This window comes from Natrix helvetica, assembly GCF_964273705.1.
Source record: "Natrix helvetica genome assembly, chromosome: Z".
NCBI lineage: Eukaryota > Metazoa > Chordata > Lepidosauria > Squamata > Natricidae > Natrix > Natrix helvetica.
The window spans coordinates 40,976,386-41,001,972 of NC_138554.1; the positions used below are offsets into that span (position 1 = coordinate 40,976,386).

Genomic DNA, 25,587 nt, shown 5'->3' on the forward strand with positions numbered 1-25,587 from the left:
GTTATTTATTTGTTATGTAGTAAATTGTACGCCGCCCCGAGTCCCTTGGTGGAGAGGGTGCGGCATATAAAATGGATTAATAAAATAAATAAATAAATAAATCATAGCAGGGGAATTCCACATCACCTGAGGATGCCTGCTCCAAGACTTATGGATTCATAAATGTCCATACAAGACTTCAATAGATGCATTATTACATAGATATAGCCCCATTCCTCTCTTTCCAGGACAAATATGAACCTCAAGAAGCTGATGGAGAATCAAGAATAATTTTTGTAAAAGTTTGTCATAAAGTGAATAGGGTAGATGGTAGGACAGGATGTTCAAAATCAGTTATGATGCTAAAGAAGGAGTTTTGCAAATTGATCCTGAGAGACAGAAAGAGAGAATGACTCACTTTACATATCACATGATGTATTTGGTTCTGGCTCTGGGTGCTGTGGTAATTCAACTATGATCCAGTAATACATGAACTAGATTGGCTAAGCATACATGAAGCATTGCAGTTAATAGAAGTGGCATTGGATTACAAAGCACAATTCATTCACATGGAATGATTGAATTAATAAATGTGAGAGGACATCAACCCTCTGGAACAAAGATTTTATTCTGCAATTGTTCTATTACATTCAAGAGGTTTAAAGGACAAGATAGGTCCTATCATCCCTAGATTATTTTCCTTATTGCAAAGGAAAAAAATGATAATCTGTTAAAGAGCAAAAGATGGAATGGAATGGCTGTGCAAATTCTGTTGACTTTAATACTAGGAGTTGTCCAACTGGAAACAACACAGAAGTTTATTAGAATAAAACTAGCTAATTTTTGTTTGTGATCCTGGTCCTCACTTGAAAGCTTTCTTGACCATTGGGAATGCCAGCTTGGAATGATGGGAAATGTGATCCAGCTCATCAGTAAGAACCAGATTGGCCCAATTCGTGTGTCTAATTAAACCAGATGTAAGATGTTTTTCTTTCATCCATTTTTCTACTTTTCCTTTGGAAGCTATAAAACTGCCAAAGAAGAGGAAATCCTTTGACCTTTCTTGTTCCTTTCCCTTCTCCAAGCTGTATTAGCCTCATGCTCATTTCCATCTTCCATGGATAATATTTTCGCCTCCTGCAATAACTATAAATTGTTGGGGATAGCGGAAATACTTGTCTCCTGATTCCTGCCTATTTGACCACCTTGTGAGAGTAGCTCATCTGTTTTTGTTTTTCCCTATTTGGCTCCCATCATGCTTCTTCTTTTTGTCTCTATCCTTTTCTATGATTTTTAAACTCTTCAAAAAGATAGTTGTGTACCATCAGGAAGGAGAAAAATGCAGTGTTAAGGCACAGTTTATTGGTGCTGCCAATAAAACAAGGATATATCACATGCCCAAGTGAGGTTTCCACAAGTTTGGAAGACAGAAAGGGTTTTTAATTACTTAGCCCATATTTTACCTATGGTCAGTGGCAAAACTCTATATGCATAGGGTGGTGTATTGTTTTGAACAAGTAATTGTGCCAGATCCTTAATGCTGTTAAAGTGAAGATAATGACCACCATCATGTTGCATGTAAAAAAAGAGATTGTATAGTTAATTAATTAATTAATTAATTAATTGTGTAGCTGTGCCTGCCCTCTTAACTTTTTGGACTCCCCTGTGGACACTCCAGCCCAGTGTATTTCCTTGAACAGTAAGAGCAAATTATATGTTTACATTTAATTACATGCTTCATGAACTGCATTGGTTGCCAATTGGTACAATTAAAATGCTGAATATCACCTATGATGTTTTCAGTCTGCAAAATTTTCCTAACAAGAAGCACATTCAGAATTATTAGCTCTAACTTTATTGTAAGATTACATTAAGAAAATCTTGCAAGTCCATCTGAAAGTATATCTCTCCCCGTTGTATTTACAATCCAGCAAACTAGGAAAAGTCCCCTCTGAGATGTTTGCCATTTCCCCATTCCTTATCTGACCTGTTCCTGATCTGCAGCTCTTCCTTCTGTCTCCCATGGTCATTCTCACATATCATTACAGAAGACCTTCATGACAAAAACTCAGTTTACTTGAGGGGCCACATGTCTCCATATGTTTCTACTAGAGGTGGTATTCTACCAGTTCAGACTGGTTCACCAGAACCAGTAGCGGAAATTGCAGGTGGCCCCATCTACCCACCACGGCTCCACAGCATCCCATTTAGGCCCCCTTTTTTAGGCAAAGCACATGTGTGGAAAGCGGAACGCATGAGTGGAGTGTCCACGTGTGAACTGGTAGGGAAGGTAAGTAATACTACCCCTGGTTTCTACCCATCCAGTGAGATCAGCTAAAGTAGGCATGCTCCACATTCTATCATTAAGCAGCCCCACTTTAGGAAGGGTGCCTTCTCAGTGATGTCTCCTGTCCTGAGGACTGATATCCCCCACCCCCACCCCAAGAATTATTCTGTTTCTGTCCTTTTAGCTTTCCCCAAATTGTTAAAGAATTTATTGTTTTCTATGCCCTGAATAAGGATGGTGGTTGAGCCCTTTGGTTTTGTCTTCTAGTCATCTGTTGTCAGTTTTACAAGATAGAACAGATAGAGAACATACCAGATGAGTTAATTCTACTTTATTGTAAGGCTACATTAACAGAATCTTGCAAGTCTGAAAGTACAAATCTCTCACCATCTTCTTTACATCCTGAAAAACTTTTGAGTACAGGCTAGGCCCTCTCTTATCTCATCACTCCCTAGCCAGCATCTCTTCACCCCATCTCCCAAAGTCTTTCTCACCTAGATTCTTTTTTCCTTGGAAATATGTTGATTAAAAAAATGTCATTGAAGCAGAGTTGCTGTGGACTCAAGCAGGCTCAAAATAGAAACAAGCAGGCAAACATTTGTACATTATTTCATGTGTGCAAGGATTCAAAAGGTGTTCTTAAAGGTTTGCCTCAAAAACTAATGTTGCTCTTTGTGTCACCCAATTATCTTTCTTTTATCACTTTTATATAAAATCATTTCCCTATAAGAAACTCAGAATTTTACTGCTTTCATTTTTAATCTGTCAGCATGCGCTGAGCCAAATTTGATCATTTAGAAATAGGGTGGATGGATAGATGGATAGATGAGGATTTGAAGCTTGTCAATTAGTAAAAGGTGAAAGGAAAACATTTTCCATGGGCACAGTGGAGCATGAGTTCCTGTGCCTATAAAAAGAGCCTTTCCTGTCTCCTGAGAATAACCACATAATCCTCTTTTCATGTTGAGATTATGAAAGATTTCCACTTTCAGATCTGCTTACAAAAGGTTGAGCAAGATAATAACACAGAATTAAACAACCTTGGGTATCTCTTAGCACATAAACAAGATGTAAAACAAAACTTGACTTTAAAATAAGGAACATCTGGGCAGCTCTCCTCATTTTGGTGCTGGCTGCTTCTGTCAATGTTCTGTTACTTACCGTTTAGATTGTCTTCTGCGGTGGGAAAGGTTTGAAGTTTAGATAGAAATGGATTCAAATAAGTTGTTGCTTAACATTATTTATTCTTCCGGAGTCAGAAAGTTGGTTCATCCACTCTTTGACCTGTTGGCATTGTGAGTGTTATTTTTAGGTGGTTTCTAGGTAAATAGTAGAGGGAAAAATGCCAAAAGTTATGCAGGGGCATTTGAGGGGTGGAGGTGTCAAGAGAATTACCATTAACAGTCACAACAGCTTGACTGAAGTGCTGATTTTTTATGTGCTTGTCACATAAAAAAGTTTCAAAGCATTTGTGTTCTAATGGAGGCAAGGACCTTCTAGTATGTGTTAAACACCTTCAGTTTTTAATGAGCAAATCATCACTTCCAAAATGGCTGTGTTCAGACTATATGCTTCACCAGCTGAATACTTAGTGGCTACCTTTGTACAAACTCCTAAGCCTGGTTGGTAATAATCTTAGTTTGCTCTTCGGGGCTGATGCTGTTGCATGATCCAGCCCATTAAGCTCATAGTTCTGTGCGAAACTTAAAAACAGTACACTAGTTAAAGTACTGGGTAAGGCGTGTCAAATTTTTCAACTTTCAATTTCCAAACATTTAGAAGATAAAGGTAAAGGTTCCCCTTGCACATATGTGCTAGTCATTCTGGACTCTAGAGGGTGGTGTTTCAAAGCCAAAGAGCCAGCTCTGTCCGAAGACATCTCCGTGGTGATGTGGCCAGCATGACTAAATGCCAAATGTGCATGGAACACTCTTACCTTCCCACCAAAGATAGTCCCTGTTTTTCTACTTGCATTTTTACATGCTTTCGAACTGCTCAGTTGGCAGAAGCTGGGACAAGTAAAAGGATCTACCTCCATTACACGACACTAAGGGTTCAAACAGCCAAACTGCCGACCTTTCTGATCAACAAGCTCAGCATCTTAGCCACTGAGCCACCACATCCTGATTTCCAAACATTAAAGGTACTCAAAAGTTGGGGTTGTAAAGATATTCTGGTTACTTTAACATAATTTAAATGTGCTTGGTAAGTAACTACATAAATATAACTTTTTAACATTTAGTTTAGTTTCATTGCAGTGTGAGTGAATTCATTTAGGCTTAGGAAGAAATGACAAAAGACAACTTACAATAGGCAGTGTGACCCTTTTCAAGCTGAGCACCACATGTAACCTTTAAAGGGTGGTTGAGCAGAGTTTCCCAAAAATGGGCAAGTCAGAAAGATAAAGAAATGGATGGGCCCAAGACAAAATGCACTGATTGGATTAAATAAATGTAGCTACTCTCAGAGCATTTAACATGTTGCCTCTTATTAAACATTTCAATGGGGTGGCTAGTTTTAGAGGACCTTGATTCTTTATCCTATGCACCAGATGCCCTTCTCAATCCCAGATTGATCTGAGTTGAGGAATTTGAGCTCAGGCCAATACATAGGACCAAGTCATTTGGCTCCTACTTTAATCTGGAGCTTCAAAGAACATGATCTTGTTTGTGACATTACTTCCAGTATGATACCTGGATTACAGTCTGGAACTGTCAAGGTTGTTCTCCAGTAAATGTTTATGGTACGGTAACCATGATTTATTTACTCCAATGTGATAGTGTCTGCACAGTACTACCTCTCATTTATAATTATCTTGAATTTTGTAGGTGGTGTTTTCCATGGCTGATGTGGTGAAGGAGGAATAACAAAGTTACTCAAGTGTAAAATGCCTTTAGCACTTTTCTTTTGCTTTTATGAAAGTATGGCATTACATTGGTTTAATGGAAAAAAGACTTGGGGGAAAAATTTTGAACTTTGATGTTATATATGTTGATGGCAGCAAGACTACTTTATGCATAGAAATTCAAGGACACTTTGATCCCCACAATGGACACATTGGCTGCAAAAATTGATGGAGCTAGCAGAGATGGCTAAATTGACTGCTTTGATAAAAGAAAAAAAACATAATTACTTTTGTTTCTACTTGGAAACTTCTGGATTTTGTGCTTGAGGTGGGAAAAAGTGAAAGTTTGATTTTTGGATTTTACTGATTAGATAGATTTTCTTGTTATTGAAATGGATAGTTTATGGTATTATGTAAAAGTAAAAAGTTGAAGTTTGATGTTACTGTTTTATTCTATTGCACCAGAGGGAGTCGGAAGTCAATACTTTATATTACTTTATATTATACAGTATAAAGTATATAATACTTTATACAGTATAAAGTATATAATACTTTATATTACTTTATATTACGTTACTTTATAACGCTCCTGACGGGTTTTTTAATTCGGTAATTTTATTTAATGGGATTTTAAATTATGTTTTTTTAATTGTCTTCACTCATTAGTCTACCTCCTCCATGCACATGTATATGTCCTTGTTTTTATGTATGTATGTGTTTCTTTACCTGTATTTTATTTGCTTTGATTGTACGCCGCCCCGAGTCCTCCGGGAGAGGGTTGCGGCTAATCAAATAAAATTATTATTATTATTATTAATACCTTTTTTCCTTTCCCCCCTTCTTTTCTACACTTCTCCTTCACTTCCCCTCTCTTATTTTTCCTACTATTTGCTTTCATATTTTTGTATTTTATATTATAAATTAATAAAAACTATATTAAAAAAAGATTGGGGAGACCAAAAGATTTAGTTCATCATCATGCCTGCAATTTAACCAGATGCCCTTTTAATCATCATCCATTTTAATTGCTTTTCTAATTGCTTTCTCTGATTCTGTTTATCTGTCTGTCTGTCTGTCTGTCTGTCTGTCTGTCTGTCTGTCTTTCTCTCTCACACACACACACACAGTCTAAAATAAAGTAGAAGTAAAATTCTGTATAAATGAAAGTGTGTTACTAATGAAAGAATATTCTTTGCAGTCATAGCTTAACAGTATGACCAATAGTAGGTTTTCAATTTTTTAAAAAAATTAACCCTCTAGTGCTTAAGTATTACATTAAAACTAAGCTATGCTAACAATTTTTTTAAAAAATATTGTTCTAGTCCTTACCACTGACTACTTGTTAAAATAGTTATATCTAGAAACATTTTGCATTATGACATCAAAGGGATAGAACTCTTCAGAAAGTTCAATATAAGCAATGTTTGCTGTAACAGAGCTAAAGTTGGGAAGATATTTTGGTCCTATTTAAAAGTAAATTTAAAAATAGAACCACATCACCCAAAAAATTGATATTAAGGGGTTGTCTAGGTTAGGTTTAGCTGCATTATGTTCCTGACTATGTCAAAGCTACATCTTTTAAAAAGATAAAAGAATAGTGCCAAGGACTTGGGAATGGAATAATACAATGGGATGAATGCATGGAAAAGCCACAGTGTCCCTTAATGGTATGGAAATTCAATTACAGTTTCACTTTTTTATAGTGTGCAGATGAAGAAACATGTTCTACTAGTGCTATAATCAATGTTTACGAAAGTACCCTTACTTCAACTGAGCTTCTAAAGGTAAACAGGTTTGGATCTGAGCAGCAATTGGACGGGAGACCACCCAGATACTAAATAGCCCATGCTATTGTGAAAAAGAAGAAGGATACAACACATAAAACTAAATGATTTTTTTTTGAATGATAACTCTACAAAGGTCTGCCCTTCAAAGTGGTTTGCTGCTAGCTAGCCACGCAGCAGTCTTGACTAATCACCAAAACTGATTAGTTGCTAATTATAATTCATCACTTAGTTGAAATGAACTCAAACACATATAACAGTTTAACATCAGCCACGGACTCCAGGACATTTATCATTAAAAGCTAACATCTGTGTCTGTACTGAAATGTCTGGAACAGCTGTAGGCCCATTAGATATGTTTATCTAAATCTGCTCAGTAAAGTAAACTTGGAGGAGCTGCAAAATTTAGGGGATATTTTGTGATGTCAATTTGGTTCAGGGAATAGGGAAGAATGATGGCAGAGAAATCCAAACCTCTTGAAATGCAAGAATTGCATCTAGTGGGGGAAAATCTCAACTGAACACTTAATATAGTGTACCTTTTCCTTGTCTGATTTTTGTAATACATCCATAAGGTTGTGGACACAACTATGCCTGCTTATTCATATTTGCACAGTACACATGTACATGACCATGCCGCTGTTACAAAATCATTTACATTTACATTACAGATGTGACCTTTTTCTCCTCAGAATCACTTTTATGTCACCCACCCTTGCCAACATAGAAGTGAAGGGAGTAGATCTCCAGTCTATCTTATTGAAACTTACTAGCTAGCCACAGTGAAACCTACTAACCAGTCCAATGCTTCTGTCAAGAAAAATATTTATTCAGGATTTGGGGATACGATATAAAACCCCCACATAAACAAATGAAGACATTAAACGGTTTGAACTATAAATTGTTGTTCAACCAACTTTTTTGGAGAAAAAGTTCTAATTTTCAAGGAAGGAATTCAACTTTGGAAACTTCCTTTCTCCAATGGAATGGAGGAGGGGTTTTCCTGGATCCACCAAATCTGGAAATCCAATTGCCAACTCTTAGTAACATGGATTCTAACCTGGAACTGTATGTATTGCGTATATACACACTCTTTCATACACATTTTAAGTAGCCCTGAGAAAATAACCAATTATTCTCCTTCAATCTTCTAGCAGGAGACTAGCAGGAACTATCGAGCTTTTTGGATAGTCTGGCATCTGAACCCACAAAGAAAAGCCACAGATTTACTGTGCTCAATGCAGTGAATATACCACAATGATTTATAATAACATGTTATCTTCTCATTTTATTCTCTTCTATACCTGCATCTTTACAACTAAGCATGGCTCTGCTATGGAGATATACTCTATTTTACTCCAAGTAAAATAGGCCAATTTTCAACTAAGCTCTGCCTTTCTTTGCCATATCATATTTCCCTCTGTTTTTATGGGTTGCTAACATAAGAACTCAGCAACCTTTAATTTCCTGGGTTAAAAGAAAAAGTTGTACTCCAAAGGCACTATAATTCATTGACACTGTGTCCTTCTTAGTCATATATGAGGAGGGGTCTTCATATGCAAGTACTAACAGCACCAATCAATCACATGATTATGATATTCAACACAACTGTACCACATTTCTGATTTCATTCCAAAACCAAGCTTTGAAGGACAAACATACGATGTCTCTGCAACATTTTAAAATAGTCCCATCTTTTCCTAGGATCATGCAGTTGGAAACATGATTTTGGGAAGAGATGTAGCTGTTGCATAACACAGTTAAAATATGACAATTTATACCTCATAGTTTTATTATTCAGGAATACTAATCATTCAGTCTTTTATATTTATTGGTTTTCTTGTTCCTACTCTGTCTTCAGAACAATAAGGAATAGTATTTAGAAGAAGGGCTTTCTCTCTTTTGCAGAAAAGCTCCAAATCATATGTGTCATGTGCCAAAATTTACCTGCTAAATTTTGCTATAGCTGTTTGGTATAATCTGAAATTCCAGTGGGGTTTCTATCTTGCCTATATCTCTTAATCTGTATAGATTTGGTTGTTCCCAAAGAAAAATTGACAGGCTTAATGTAGATCTTAAAAGGCAGAGTTGTTTAACTGCATGTTCAAGAAAAGCAAAACCATTTGGCACTCTGTTTTGCTTCTTTGGTATAATCACTGAACACAAGACACATATCTCTACAAGAAGAGAAAAGGGCCATTGGAGTTATCTCCAAATTGTATACCAAGAGGAGGTTGAACTAGATTGTGAGTTGGACTTCTGAGGTAAAGTGCCTGCTTGTGTGTCTTCACAAGCATTTTGCCCTTCATGCCATAAAAAGGGATCTTGGGTTTCAGAATTGACATGAAAAGGCTTCTGTCTGAATAAATGAAGATTGCTTCCAGATTAAAGAATGTTAAGCTAGGTGGGCCAGTAGTTAGACCCAAAATCAGCAAGGCCACAAGTAGCTCCATGTATCTTCATATTTTCCTTCTAAACAATTTAAGAGTCCATTAGATATATTATTAGCTCTTCCTCTGTTTTCTTTATTATCATTGTTACGTAATAGCAACATTCTATGAATAAAGACATAATTCTAGTTGTTCTGTAAAAAGTTTTTAAATAGAAAGCAAAAATGTAATTAACTTTTCTCAATCTGTTTGTACCATCCTATTTAAAATTGCTACTAAGTTTTGTTGACAGCAAAAATGTCAAGGTTAAAATAAAAGTTTTCTGGTGAGGCAAACCATTAAAACTGGTATGATGACAGAAAAATGATCAGAATAGCAACACTTTGTGCAGCCTGCCAAGCTTTCTTAATCATCTCTTGGTTGAGAAAGGAAATTAATTAGCATTCCTAACTAACATTCCCCAGGAAGTATTTCCATTACTTTCTATGTATATATTTATATATACGTGTGCGTGCATACATATGATGGAGAGATTTCTTCTCCATGGTTTTAAATCAGAGAAACAAGATGAGCAGCTAAAAATTCCCATGAACAACCCAGTCAACTGTTTAAAACCCTATCAGCTTTCAAATGCCACCATTTCTTTTCATCTGGTCTATATGAATATCATCAAAATAAGAATAAAAAAAATACCAACATTAATCTTGTAATGCAGATACAGAGGGAGGGAATTGTTTAGTTCCAGTTCTCTCTCTCTCTCTCTCTCTCTCTCTCTCTCTCTCTCTCTCTCTCTCTCTCTCTCTCTCTCTCTCCTCCCTCCCTCCCTCCCTCCCTCCCTCCCTCCCTCTCTCTCTCTCTCTCTCTCTCTCTCTCTCTCTCTTGGTGATTCTTGTTAGCTTGTAGAATATTTCCCCACCATCCTATCCCTATAGTACTGTCATATCCCTCTAATATTTGAAAACAGAAAATACCAGGTTGCTTTGGTGGCTTCACACAGGAATAACATTCAGCAAAATTCTACCTCTGAGTGTAGCTTGCTACACTTTCATATAGATTGCTCCCTACTTTGTGCAGTAAGGCAACTAAAGGATTTTTTTTGCTTGCTTCCCCTTATAATACAATAGAGATAACAGCTTCTTAACACACAGTGATTGGTTTACCAGTTTGAAGAAGAACATAGAGGTTGTGGCTTCATCAAAGCAGCATACCTTGGAAAATGAATGAATATGTCTGACCACTTGCCTTGTTTGCTTCTGATTAGGTCCACTCATCAGTGTGGCTTATTTTATTTATTTAGGAAATTTATATTGCCACCTATTTGCACATGGCGATGCAAGGCAACCACTATCTGGCTCCTTTAAACAAGGGTTTATATGACTTTAAACTGGTTTGAGTCAGACCCAGAAAGAGAAAAATGGAAAAGGGTTTTTTTAAAAATCCTTATTAGCTAGGAACAATGAATCTGAGCAAGAAAACAAGGGCAGGATCAAATATAGTCTTGATGTGGTCACCAATACTTGGATGGAAATGTGGTTATTTTCTCTTTGGGTTTCATCCCTTAACTTCTCACTTTGATCTTCATATTGTCAGTTTTGATAGCTAGAAACCTGGTCCACATTTCTTTTCTCCCCACTCAGAGACCCTCCAGGAGGTTGCCTCAAAACAAATGTTCACTTTGTCCTCTAAACACCATATGTCTCCAAGTTTCAGGCCCAGCATTCCTGCCCTCTCCGCCTTCTTTGAATCCTTCATCACTCTGTAGCATATCTGGCTGGTCTCCTTGGGTTTTTTCCCCCCTGATTTCAGATGTGCTTGAATAGGGTGAACTGGTGACTGAAGGGAAGAAGATGTGCAAGAGAAGAAAGAGAACTAATGTCGATGGGATCACGAGAGAAGCACATGGGATGAATGTCAGAGGCACCTGAAAGAGAAGTCAGCAAGTGGCTTTGGACAGATGTCTTTCTTCATTCTTGTCTCAGTTCAGAATCAACAGTCCGCTATCAGTCCAGGAGATTTTAAGGAGCACATAGAGTATAAACATCCATTTCCTTTCCCTTCTTTCATTTGCTTTTGCCACCTTATTATCTGTTACTAGCAGGAGCTATTGGACGAAAATACCAGGACGGTAGGGCAGAGAGGGGAAAAATAACTAAATAACAATCAGTGCTTACAAGATTGTTCCAGTGTCCCCGGAAAGAATGAGCTCTATTTTTCCTTCACGTGTTCTTCTTCCAAGAGGCACCAGTGGGGCAGGGGAAATGAGAAGCTAATTGAGAGCTAGCCTCTGCCCCCTCTTCCTCCTTCACACTGGAGAGCTAGCAGTGGATTCACTGTAAAGGCTTTCCACAATGTCCCCCCTTTGAATCTTGCGCAAGGCTGAATAAAGGGCATCCATGGTGGAACTGTCCTTGCTGGACCAATCAGAGAGCAGCGCACGAACAGGGTATTCCTCTTGTGTAAAGGAGTCTATATGATCTTCCTTGTAGCCTAGTTCTCCAGCCAGGTGACGCCATGTCTCCTCTGTGGAACCGTTCAACAGCTTTTCAACCTCCTCGCGTTTGTTAGGGGGCAGGCTAGTGTAAAGATTCCCATCTCCTTTAAAACCTGAAATTGAGGAATGAGTTTGAGATAAAGGTTTTTTAAAAAAGATCATAACTGCATGCGAGTCACTCACTCACTTACCTATTCCATGTTCCCAAAGTTGGTTTTAGCAATTGGGGCAATTCCACACATAGCCCCAGAACAATGTGACAAATTTAAAATGAATACAGATGGTACAGATTAATAGAATTGGAAGGGACCTTGTAGGTCATCTAGTCCAATTCCCCACCCAAGCAGACCCTACACCATTAAGGTTTTAGCTGTCCACAACAATCCTCAGCAATTGTGTATGATCCAAGGGGAAAGCCCAGGAGGGAAAGGGGAAATTATCAGCTATTATTATGAGAGCCATAGATAATCATTTACTGTGGAGACCCAGCATTTGGTTCAGACTCTTTTTGGTCCAAGTCAGTTTCATGTGAATTTATTCCATCCTATTTCTGTATTATCTCCCTCCCTCCCTCACCCCCTCTCTCTCTCACCCACACACACAGAGATTGGCACAAAAATGTTGTAGATGCATTTCACAATAAAATATCTAGGTTTGCATTTCATGTAAAATTCCTTTGATGAAATATTCTTTTTAGCACATATTGTAGTATCTTTTTAAAATAGCATTAGAACATTCTGAAAAGCATGGAATTATTGATGTTTGTGTTCTGTGATTTATAAGAAATAGAAACAGATCAATATGCTTTCAAAGATAAATAATATTCAAGGTTTGGATGAAGGTTTTTCTGGATAATTTCATGAACTTCACTGGGTAAGGCAGAATATGAATTATTATAAATAATCCAGATAAGATTATAAGCACCATTATTTTCACATAGGCATAAACATTAATATCCTGATATTCCTTTCTTTGTCTGTACTACAATTAATGTTGTAACCACTCCATTCTGAACATCTCTCAAATTAAAAATGTATAAATATTCATTTTAGTTCCAGGATTTCTCATTTGGTACAATCCCAATGCATTTGTAGAAAGAAAGAGTAGTGGCTCCAAATTTTGAGAAATTGTCATCTGAGCCCCAGTGGGCTTAAAAATGAGTAAAGGACAAGACTACTCATTCACCCTTTCCATACAGCTCTTTCTAAGCACCAAGCATTTAGCTTCTGTGGAATACAGTGCAGCGTGCTGGGTGTTCTGGGACTCCAGATGGCATGGAGAGCTATGACATTTAAAATAATCCTTGTTCAACTTATCTTCAGGCCTCCCAGCTGAACATGTGGAGAGCAGAAAAAGAGGACAGGGTTGCCTGTGAAAACCCAGAATCAGGCAGAAGAAGCTCAAAGAAGAAAAGATTGTGGCCTTCTTGAGCTTCCTTAGTTAAGAAGTGACAGAGGGCTGCGTTTCTCCAGCCTCCTTGGCTTCTGATACCTCAAACCAACCTCAAGGGAAAACCTCAGCCAAAATTCTTCTCATGTGGCTTTTTCAGGAGTGACGTTCGTGTCTCCACAGAATGGAAGTCCTATCCTTTGTAGGAGAGTTCTTTGTTCACTTAGGGAAAGTCAAAGAAATGGTCTATCCAGTTCTTCCATTCATGAATATGTTGGAGAATTTTGAAAGGCCCCTTAAGCCCAGTTTGGTTCAAGTCTTCATGCAGTTTTTATTACACTGTTTACTATTGTAAACTGCCAGGAGTGGGAGTGACATTCAAACCAAACTAAACCAAACCAAACCAAACCAAACCAAACCAAAGACACACAAAGGTTAGTGGGAGATAATGCACTGCTCTTTCACGTGCATATGATATTGAGGGAGACTTTTTCCTTCTTCTCCTTCATATTAACATTTATTCATAACAGTCCAGTTGGCGTGGACTTCCTGAAATAGAAAAAGAGTATCTTTTCTTATTTACTCTTTGCTCCATTTACTGGTTTTAAGGAAAATGTGGTTAGTTCTTTTTGGCTTAGTATGACCCATGTACTCAGACACTGTAACTTATAATATGGCTTATTAGGTTTTCATACATACATACAATAGTAGAGTTGGAAGGGACCTTGGAGGTCTTCTAGTCCAACCCCCTGCCTAGGCAGGAAACCCTATACCGTTCCAGACAAATGGCTATCCAACATCTTCTTAAAGACTTCCAGTGTTGGGGCATTCACAACTTCTGGAGGCAAGCTGTTCCACTGATTAATTGTTCTAACTGTCAGGAAGTTTCTCCTCAGTTCTAAGTTGCTTCTCTCCTTGATTAGTTTCCACCCATTGCTTCTTGTTCTACCCTCAGGTGCCTTGGAGAATAGTTTGACTCCCTCTTCTTTGTGGCAACCCCTGAGATATTGGAACACTGCTATCATGCCTCCCCTAGTCCTTCTTTCTCTTAAGCTAGACATACCTAGTTCCTGCAACCGTTCTTCATATGTTTTAGTCTCCAGTCCCCTAATCATCTTTGTTGCTCTTCTCTGCACTCTTTCTAGAGTCTCCACATCTTTTTTACATCGTGGCGACCAGAACTGAATGCAGTATTCCAAGTGTGGCCTTACCAAGGCATTATAAAGTGGTATTAACACTTCACGTGATCTTGATTCTATCCCTCTGTTGATGCAGCCTAGAACTGTGTTGGCTTTTTTGGCAGCTGCTGCACACTGCTGGCTCATATTTAAATGGTTGTCCACTAGAACTCCAAGATCCCTCTCACAGTTACTACTATTGAGCACGGTACCACCTATACTGTACCTGTGCATTCCGTTTTTGTTGCCTAAATGTAGAATCTTACTCTTTTCACCATTGAATTTCATTTTATTAGATAGTGCCCAATGTTCAAGTTTGTCAAGATCCTTCTGTATCTTAAGCCTGTCTTCTGGAGTGTTGGCTATTCCTGCCAGCTTGGTGTCATCTGCAAATTTGATGAGTTCCCCATTTATTCCCTCATCCAAATCATTGATGAAGATGTTGAAGAGTACTGGGCCTAAAACAGAGCCTTGGGGTACTCCACTGCATACTTCCCTCCATGTAGATGCAGTTCCATTGAGGACTACACGTTGAGTGCGGTTGGTCAGCCAGTTACGAATCCATCTGGTGGTGATGCTGTCTAACCCACATTCTTCTACTTTATCTAGTAGTAGGTTATGGTCTACCTTATCAAAAGCCTTACTGAAGTCCAAGTAAACTATATCAACGGCATTCTTCTGGTCCACTAATTTTGTCACATTATCAAAGAATGCAATAAGATTAGTCTGGCATGATCTGTTTTTGACAAATCCATGTTTACTTTTGGCTATTACTTTGTTTGCTGACACTGGTAGTTATGATTTATTGCATACATTATGACTAAATTAACTAGTGTTTATCATGACAAGTAATACTATTCACTAATTATTTGTTTGCAAAGAGCACAGAGATAGAAATTATGAAGTGGACATAGCAGAAGATCTAAGCATCAAAAAGCAATAAATGCCCACTCTCTCAAATGTAAACCTCATGCCATAGGTTGATATCAACCTGGTAAAGTCTTTTGGGGAAGAAATGGGCTCATAGAGTGAGTATAACTAGTGGGTGACAGAGTTGCAATGGTAGGCAATATAATTTGATAAAACAGCACCAGTCAGAATCTAAAATGATTCTTTCTAATCTACTATGAGTTATTGAAAATCTTGTATAGCAATTGCACTAGCAACAGCATCTAGACTTACTGTACATACCACTTTACAGTGCTTTATAGCACTCTCTGAGAGATTTACAATGCTAAAATATTGCCACCAAGAGTCTGGGTCCTCATTTTACTGACCGCGGGAGATGGAAGGCTGAATGGAACCCATGAGCTGGTCATGATCGAACTTCAAGCTATGGACTGAGTTTGCCTGCAGTACTGCATTGTAAGTACTGCACCACCAGGGCTCCTGCTGTTTATTTAACAAATGCCTTATTTTTCCTAAATTGTGTGTTTTTTAAGTATGATCTCAATGGGTTATGCTCCTAATCCTAAACCTGAAGTGAAATCCTTGGATTGATCTTTTCAAAAAATTCTAAATTTAACCCAAAATAATCTACATGGTAGAGTGAGAGTTGACATAATTTTTGGAAGAATAATTTATGTCCTTAGGTATAAAAATGTCTCCCAGTTACTAGGCAAAATATGGTTTTAATGACCATATCTATTTGCCTAATAGAAGTAAACTAGCTTTCATGCCAATTGTACATAAATTCATCCATCTAGAGTGAAAATTGATCTCAACTTTTAGTATAGGAAGCAAAAAAAGTATAGTTTTGAGAGCTGTTGTTTTTATTCTGCAAATATTTGTATTTCATCTGGACTTAACCTTCTAGCATAAATAATTTGAAGCATGGTAGAAAAGTGGCAAGAGCCCGAGTTTAGTGTAGTGATTAAGGCATCAGGACAGAACCTGGGAGACCATGAGTTCTAGTCCTACCTTAGGTATAAAGCCAGTGGGTGACGGTGGGTCAGTCATTCTTTCTCAATTCTAGGAAGGAACCACTGGCAAAACCTCTGAAAAACCTCCCAAAAGACTGCAAGAACTTGTCCCAGCAGTTTCCAGGAATCAACACTGACTTGAAAGCACTAAAACAACAACAATGGATTTTCCAAACTATGTCCTAGAACTGAAATCTGAGTCTAAATTCAATATTAAGTAAACACTGTTCTATAGCATTTCTTGAGAAACTAATAATTTCCCACACTTTCGATTAGTATTGGCACCTGTAAAATAGTGAAGACCAGCCTTCTTCCCAGGAATGGGAGAAGACTATGTTTAACTTTATCTTTGACAGCAACTTGGCCATATTTTGCATTTTTAAATAAAGCATAGATCAAAACTAAGATACCCCCCAATTTTAAAATCTGCACTGCGGCTCCCCAACAATTAAAAGAGATACTATATATTAGAGAAAAGTCTAACCCAAATGCATATATTGATCATTGAACATATATATAATGTTTTTGTAGATTTTCATGGGTGTAGGTATGCTGGTTTTGTTGTATTCGAGTCTTTTTGAGATTGTCTTTGCAACATTTCGGCAAGATCTCACTTGCCATCTTCAGGCTTGGGCTTAAAAAGGCTTGGGCTTTTTTATTACAAATATATATATATATATTCACGCTTGAAGATGGCAGGTGAGATCCTGCCGAAACGTTGCAAAGACAATCTCAACCTTACACGGGAAAAGACCCGAATACAACAAAACCAGCATACCTACACCCGTGAAAATCTATGAAAACAAATATATATATATATATATATATATATATATATATATATATATATATATATATATATATATATATATATATATATATATATATATATATATATATATATATATATATATATATATATATATATATATATATAATGTGTGTGTGTGTGTGTGTGTGTGTGTACTATATTAGATAATTATTGGTGAAAACAGTGTATGTAAGTAAAATAGATAACAAAAAAAGTTTAGAGCAATGTGTACCACAATGCACACAAATTTTAGTACAAAGTAAAACATAGAATTTCCACAGCAATAAATTTAATTTGAGATATGTATCAAAAGAAGTGAAAGAAAAAAACACTAAATCTGATATTTCTGGAAAAATGTGAAATGTGGAGGCAGAGGAATACAGCTATTTGCCCCACCTTGCTTATTTCCCCATTGTAATTTTAATTGGTTTGTTAGTTACAGTTGCATCAACAAAAACCTGTGTATACTTGCTATCTGCCCAGGGCAAACTATAGTTGGGATTTCATTGGTTGATTTACAGGACAAGCAACAAGAGGGATGTGATCTAGAAAGTAGATGGTTCTTGGATTAACTGTCCTCTTGGTGTCTGCCAAGGCTATAGTATCTTTTGGTAATTAGTGGTTTCCTGTCTTTCTGAATTGCATGCATGCTCTTTGGTTTCTTCCCCTCCCAGCTTCAGTTTGACCCCTCCTCTTGCCTTGTAGAGATGCTGTTTGTGTTGGTGGCTGTTGATCGTGGAGACTTTGGCTATCAACTGAGATGCCGCTGTCACTATGAAGTTTCTCTCCTTCTGGGGAAGGTGTCTGGTTGACAGGACGGTTGTTGGCACCTTGTTTGTTCTGTTTGCAGCTGTTCCACCTAGAGGTGAAAATGTTTGACAGTTGACACAAGGATACCTGTTCTTTCTTCTGACCCACAGTACACTACAATATTGGCAGGCCCACAGAGAATTAATTCCTTTCTTTCCTTTCATGAAGTCTGGGGCGTGGTGAATGCTATCTTTTCAAGGCTTGCCCAGACAGAACTCTCACTGTACAGATTAATTTGCCAATCCAGATAAGGATGCTTTTGTTTATACTGGCTCCTGAAAGTCACTGCAATTGCCAACACAGAATTTGTAGGGTTAGCTCTCTTTCTTCATACAAAAGGAAAAGCATTTGTTTATGGCTAGGATAGGGACAAAGTGAGACCTTCCAGGCATTACTGTACTGCAAATCTCATCTGCCCTGACCAACGTGAGAAGTGGTAAGGAATCACGGGATTTGTAACCCATCAAAATCTGGAGGATCCATCCATATTAAGCTGCTTTCTTAGAAGCAGGTTCATCTGGGCACAATCATGATGAACCAAGAGACCAAGAAGCCACTTTTATAAGAGCTTGGAGATGGGTCAATGAGCTCCTAAATATCTATGGAGATTCTCAGTCCTCCGGGTCATAACTAGTGGGTGACAGGTTATCCCAAAGGTGCTTTTTCAAGAGGCAACTGGACTTTCTGGTTTTTCTTTGAAGACGTTTCGCTTCTCATCCAAGGAGGTTCTTCAGCTCTGATTAAATGAGGGGGAATGGAAGAATTTATACTCCTTGCATACAGCTGGACATTTGCATTTTTTTTAGCGAGTCCTTAAAGTCACTTGGAGATTTATCTGTGTCATCAGGGCCATTTGCTCCACTTAGGTGACCCTAATGACACAGATAAATCTCTAGGTGAGTTTAGCAACTCATCTGCAAGGAGTATAAATCCTTCCATTGCCCACCATCCAGTCAAACCTGAAGAAGCTTCTTGGATGAGAAGCAAAACATCTTCAAAGAAAAAAAAAAATCCAGAAAATTCAGTTGTCTCTTTCTAAGAGAGCTCCTAAATAAAGTGATTCAGGTATATGTACACATATGGTAATGATGTCATCTAACATTGATGGTTCAAGATATTTAAACTGGAGGATGGAGGAAAGGATGGACTTGGATCCATAAATGATCTACTTTCTTATTTCCTATTTGTTTTTTCTTATTCGTTTCCTAGGCCAATTCATATGTTGCTGATTACAAGGTAAAGCAATCATATTATTCTTATTATTTTTGACTCTCATTCTTGGAGAAGGAAGTCCAGTAGGCATCAATAGAAAGGAGAAGAGGCAGGAGTGTGGGATCTTTGGGTTACACTTTAAGAAATGCTTCCCAATGTAATCCAAGACAGCTGGCTTTCTAAAAGCAGAATATGTTATATTTAGTGACTAGCTGGACAACCCGTGCTTCGCTATAAAACTATGTGATCAAGCTTGATAAATTGACACGTAAGGCCTGCAAGCCAGATGAGTCATGAGCTGGCCACGCCTATGCCTGGTCTAGCGAGAGAGAGGAGGAGTAGAACATCTGACTCCAACACGTGTTAATATAATACTGTATAAGGAATACTGATAATCCGATGGTCATTTCAAAAATCCTTTCTTAGCAAGCACCTAGAAGTCAAGAGGAACATACATGTCAAATTTCAAGTTTGTAGGCTTTACGGTACGGGAGATGTCATGATGATGCATCAGTGGTATTTCACATAGGTAGGTAGGTAGGTAGGTAGGTAGGTAGGTAGGTAGGTAGGTAGGTAGATAGATAGATAGATAGATAGATAGATAGATAGATAGATAGATAGATAGATAGATTAAAGCTTGAGATATAAAATAATAGATTTTATCTTATAATAGAAATCAGCATTCATGTCATGCAAAATATGAGTAATGTCTATCAATCATAGGGAAAAAAAAAAAACCAACTTACGTTTGGCTTGCTTCTATGCCTTTATCAATCACTTGAGCTATAGGAGTCAGCCAGGGATTCATAGCATGGATATAATCATTATTATCTTCCCATTCTTTTATGGCCATATGTGTAGAGTAGCCACTTAAAAATTGGCAATCTTAGAGGCAAGATGTTTCTGGATTGGCACTGAGAAGGATCTAATTTCTAATAACAGCTACTTAGAAATTTCAACCCTGAATAGTTATTTCTAGAGGATATTCATCCTTGCCATTCAAGGATAATTGCATGTGGCCACTTCTGAAATGAATGAAGTACATCCATTTGTCTTTATAAAGATGTCTATCACTTAAGGGAAGGATGTAAAATATGGGTAGGAGGAGGATGGGAACAAAGAATGGTTACATTCTTCTCTAGTTCACGCCAGAGACATGGCCCCTGAGCTTCACCAAAAGATTCTTATTAGAAATTATTAAAATATGAAAAATAATCATCACATGAAAATAAATCAAATTAATTTGCATCCTATCCCCATCTACTTTCTTGAGTGTCCCAGGAATTATATTTAAAGGTCAAATATGCTTGAAGTACTGTATGAAAAATGTGCATCTGTTGTAAGCACATGCTCACAAAGTGGCTTCCTCTTCCACTGCTACCTTTTTCTCCTTTGCCTCTTAGCCTCCCCTGCTTGCAAATTATGTGGGGTTGCAGGAAGGCAACAGTATTTAGGTTCTAGAGGACTGTTCAAGCATAGTCAATGATATGACATTTTACACACTATTTCCTTGAAAGGAAAATGAGAGTTGGATGCAAATCATCATATTGTCATTGGTAATGCTGGAGTTTATAGTTTTAACTGCAAAATGTGCTAGTCATGAATGTGTTTCGCTATGGTCAACCAAAATTGCATCATTAGAACAGGTACAGGAAGTAGTTTAAACAACTGAAGGACATCTAATCAGTGAGCGAGATCAACTTTAGACACTGCCTGTCACTGCTCTTCCATCACAACATTTCTCCTGCACACTAGTCTTGTGGACCGTCTCTGCTACTTACCTCTTGAAGGCAATATATGCCACCAGACCCACCACCACAGCTGCCAAAATGGAGCAGTAGACAGGGATGAGGTTATCGGCTGTCCCACTTCTAATGACAGGCTGGGAGCTGCCCATAACAGTGGTCATTGTGGTGCTCATTACAGTGGTCTCTGAAATATCCAGAGTCTCTGAAAAATTAGTAATAGGAAACGGACTTTTGGGAGTCCCTGGGTAAAAATCTGGAAAGGTAAAGAAACAGAAGAATAATTGTGGAAACGATATGGAAAAATGAGGCTGCATTTAGGTTAATCTGTTTTCCTTTGCATATATGTTGTACATATAATATTAATGATCCAAAAGCCAATAGTTCAGATGTTGGCTAGTGCTGGGGAATCCAGATTCAAATCTACTCAGATTCAAGTTTACACTTAGCCATAGAATCTTGCTGGGTGACTTTGGATATTTTACTATCCAGCCTATCACACAGGTTTGTGGTAGAGAAAAGAGAGAGAAGGAAATGTTTACTACTTAAGCTCCTGAATTTGGGTGGTAGATAATGATCTAAACAAACACAACAGCAATACAGATTCAGGTCTCTATAGAAAATCAGAGCTTTGTACAACAATATGCAACTATTTATTAGATCGTGCATTCATATAATGTCTTCTAATAAGAAAGTCCTTTGGGTTTTACGAGGTTTAATCACTAGTAAGTAAGTATTGGAATGTAGCTTCAATCACTCTGGAATAATGCTGGATAATTAGGTCACTTCACATTCCCCATCTTTGAGTTAAAGTTGAAAAATCGTTTGTTGATTGATTTTATCACCAGGGCAGTTCATGCATCAAAGTGTTTGGCTTTCTGAAAATGTAAAATTCCCTTGGGGCTTAAACACCATTTTTATGAAATAGAAATATGCAAATGTTTTTTTACTAATATAGATGCAAATAGTTATTGATCTAATTCATGTCAAAATTTCTTAAACATTCTTATATCCATATGGGTAATAGAATACATCCATATTTATCGCAAGCATTCTAAAATTCTAGAATGAAATAAAGCTGGAGGAACATTTCTATACTGGGAATTAAAGGAAGCTATCTTTTTGGCTCCGAATGAGATCACTGGTTCTATTAGTACTTGCAATCACATCATACCATATTAGCTGCAAATAAAACTATAACGGTTAGTTATACTTTTCACTTATATGGCTTTCCTCCAAAATGCTTAGGAATAATAATTCCCACAGGGCTCAGAAACGTTGTTTTAATCTGTGGTCTTAACTATTTTATGCAGTCAAGCATTTCTGTAGGATCCTTGTTGGAGTGAGACCAACTAAGGAAATCAGGAACTGTTTCAGCAGTGTAAGGAAAAGACAACAAGATACCATGTTCTATATCTATGTATGCATTTGGGTCTGCATCACTGGTATTGGAATCCATCGGGGTCTTCGTTGCCACTGCAAATTGTGGATTGGTTGCTGCCAAGGAAACAAGGAGGAAGAACTTAACAAAAGAGAGTGAAAAACTGTGAGACAATTAGGAATGTATCACTTAATTAACATTTCAGTAATTAAGCGAGTGTGAACATGATCAAAAGTTCCCACCCCATTTTTGCTGAAACAATGTAATTCCCTCAAAGGATTTTGCTTGTTTATTTAACAAGGCTTATAGCTGCTCCAATCTGGAGGGACTCTGGAGAATGAACCACTGATAATAGAATCAAAAATGAAAGAAAAGAAAAGAAAACATCAAGACAATGTAATCATTAATTCAATGTAATCATTAACCAAAGTTCCTATGGTAGATACCCACAGTCAACCAGGGCCAAAGGTTTTTGGAAGATAGGTTGGTTTTACTTGCTTATGAAATATAAGAACAGTAGGGATCATATGTAACTTCAGGAAAAGTGAGATTCAAAAATGCAAGCCACTACCAAGAAGGTTTGCCACCTGTCCCATGATTTATGTACCTCTTGAGAAAGGGAACTCTCAATGATCCACTCTTGATGTAAGGACCAGACAGACAGATTCAAGAGCGACAAGATGTTGCCTGATATGTCCCTGTGTTACATCTATTAAATGTAATAACCAGCACTTTTATAATTGGACCAGAAGCCTACTACAATAGTGGTCAAGGCAACAACTTGACAATACAATAGGGGAGGGCTCTGTTAAGTAACATAAGAGAGAACTCTTGAGGTCTGTGAGACCTGCTAGTACCAGTGAGCTTAAACACTTCCTTCCTATGACTACCAGTTGGAAATACTAAAGAAAGGAAAGAAGTCACCATAAAGTGATAAATCTAACTCTGGTCTTTATTAGTAAATTTACATCTATGGCTTCTCTCCAGAAAATTTTTGGAACAATACTGCCATGAGTGGTTCCAAAATGTTGTTTTAGTTTGTGGTTTTATTTATTTAATGAAGTCAAATAAAGTCCTCATGAGTGTTAGATCAATTGAGCAAATGAAGAACTATAAGAAAAGGAAAATAAGGTACCGTGTTCCATACCTACGATTACATCTGTATTTGCATCTGCATTTTTATCACTGGTATAGGGATCCATCGGGACTTTGGTTGTCATCGCAAATCTTGGATTAATTGCTGCCAAGAAAACCAGGAATAACTTAGCAAAAAGAGAATGAGAAATTGTGGCAATTGGGAAGTTTAGAAATGAATCACAATTAACTTCTTGCAACAAAAAGTAGATGAGAAGGTCAGAGATGTGACACCGTTTCAGAAGGCAGGCAGAAGTGGCAGATGTGAAGGATTCTCATCTTGCTACACAGTTTGCTTTATTGCCTTAAGTAAATTGATGTCCTGCCATTTAAGCTAATCTGTAATAAATACAGACTGCCACATTAGGGATATTCGAACAATCCGGAACAGATCACTTCCCCCTCCCCTATAGTAATAAATCATTTTGCTAACAAAATATACGTATATATAATGTTTCCTGCTCAGAACCAAAACAAATTAAAATAAGATAGCAATCAAATCACAGAGTGAAACTATTCAAAAACCATTACACCAAAAAAATACAGGAGCAATTTTAAAGGTCAAGATGTGCTTGTTTTTTTTAAAGAGAAAGGTAAGCAATCATAGTTCTGGAGGAAGCAGAAAGCTCTTTCTCAACATTTCTGATCTTAGTCCCTGTGAAAACCTTGCTGGTAAATCAGATTCAAAACAAGATAGGTGGTCTTTAGAAAGTCAGAAATCCCACACAATATCTTGAGAAATGTGTTCCTTCTTTTCAAGATAATCTGTAACATAGGGTTTCTCAACCGTGGCGACTTTCGTGGCTGGGAATTCTGAGCCGAAGTCCACCTATCTTAAAGTTGCCAAAATGGAGAAACTCTGCTATAATGGCTCTAAATGTGATCGAGGTTTTGGAAAAGAAAAAAAAACTTGTTCCATAATAAATATCCTTTCTGGCACCTTTTGTCCATCTAACATTATGTGGGTGTCTGGGTGGAGCAAGCTCTGCCTTTTGATTGTTTCATTCCAAAGAAGAAACCCAAATGCCACACAGAGAGAAGAGTTTCCTATTCAACTGCAGGCTGCCGCTCCTTTTCCTTGAGTGGCTTTTATGAAATTTGGCCATGCCTGAACGGTTGAACCTTTTGCCCTGCAGCCTGCACAATTTTTCTCCCCCTGGAAAGAGTGACGTCAAAGCAATACTGATTCCTGACTCATCTTCAGAAAGGTAATGTTCCAGCCAATGGATAGAAATCCATTCTAGCCAATGGATAGGAATTAGCATTCCACTGGCTAGAAATTAGCATTTTGTTCTCTTCTCTTAAAAGGTAAAGAATGTCCATTTTTTTATTTGAAAGTTACATTTGGTGCCACTGACTTGATTGTGGTATCTTTGGAAGTTCTTTGCTCCAATTTTCTACAATTCTGCCCTGCTTGGCTACATATGACCAAAGATACTATTCCAGTTATTTTTGCAAATCCTCCACTTTTATTGCTATATACTAACTAACCAACCAAACAAACAAACAAACAAACAAACAAACAAACAAACAAACAAACAAATCTCCATCTTCAAACCTTGTGAGAGCATGATTTCTATGGAAAGTCAAATTAATAACATAATGCTGGCTCTGTTGCAACAATCCTAGTTCAAAGAGAGCCAGTTCGTTCTAGTAATTAAGAAACTAGGCTACAAGCCAGGAGACCGTGAATTCTAGTCCCACCTTAAGCATGAAAGCTGCTAGGTGACTTTGGGCCAGTCATTCTCTCTCAGCCCAACTCACTTAACAGAGTTGTTGTAGTGGGGGGAAAGAGGAGAAAGGAGGATCATGTACGTTTGCTAGCCTGAGTTATTTATAAAAATAATAAAGGCAGGATTTATAAAGATCTAAAAAGGAAAAGGAAATAAACAAGAGTGCTTCCCTTGCTAGCTCACAAAAAGAAAAGAAAAACCAAAGTAATAATATGGGAATGAAAAGAAGAAACTTCAAGTACTTTGTAAAACTGTTCTGAATGCTAAGCTCAATATATTTTGAGGAAATCCTTTCTCCTTATAAAAAATCTAGAAGAAACTGTCCAGTCTTGTGGGCATTATCTCTTTATAATCAATTTCAGAAAGTACAGTACTTAATGTTGCCTGAGTATCCTATGATATCTAAACTGGGAAACTACTGGGGCAATTCAGCTGGCTCTATGTGGTTTGGGCGAACAGGTAGCAGTGGCAGCAGAAGGATCCGCCCGGACCTCAT

The 25,587-nt window shown here is 37.6% G+C and overlaps 1 protein-coding gene across 3 annotated transcripts in view; it reads right to left on the bottom strand.

Annotated features, from left to right (window-relative positions):
* Window positions 1–2,596: 2,596 nt before the first annotated feature.
* NGFR (nerve growth factor receptor) overlaps window positions 2,597–25,587 on the bottom strand; it is an 81,107-nt gene continuing 58,116 nt past the window's right edge. The window contains exons 4-9 of one of the 3 annotated variants that reach the window (XM_081971387.1): window positions 23,372–23,464; window positions 22,248–22,340; window positions 20,880–21,099; window positions 17,775–17,935; window positions 11,457–11,889; window positions 2,597–3,585 (exon numbers count right to left, since the gene is read on the bottom strand). In XM_081971387.1, coding sequence (XP_081827513.1) covers window positions 11,588–11,889; window positions 17,775–17,935; window positions 20,880–21,099; window positions 22,248–22,340; window positions 23,372–23,464 — 869 coding nt within the window. In that variant the 3' untranslated portion in view covers window positions 2,597–3,585; window positions 11,457–11,587. Of the gene's footprint in view, window positions 3,586–10,493; window positions 11,890–17,774; window positions 17,936–20,879; window positions 21,100–22,247; window positions 22,341–23,371; window positions 23,465–25,587 lie in introns of all 3 variants that reach the window. The other 2 variants (XM_081971386.1, XM_081971388.1) reach the window with 2 other exon arrangements.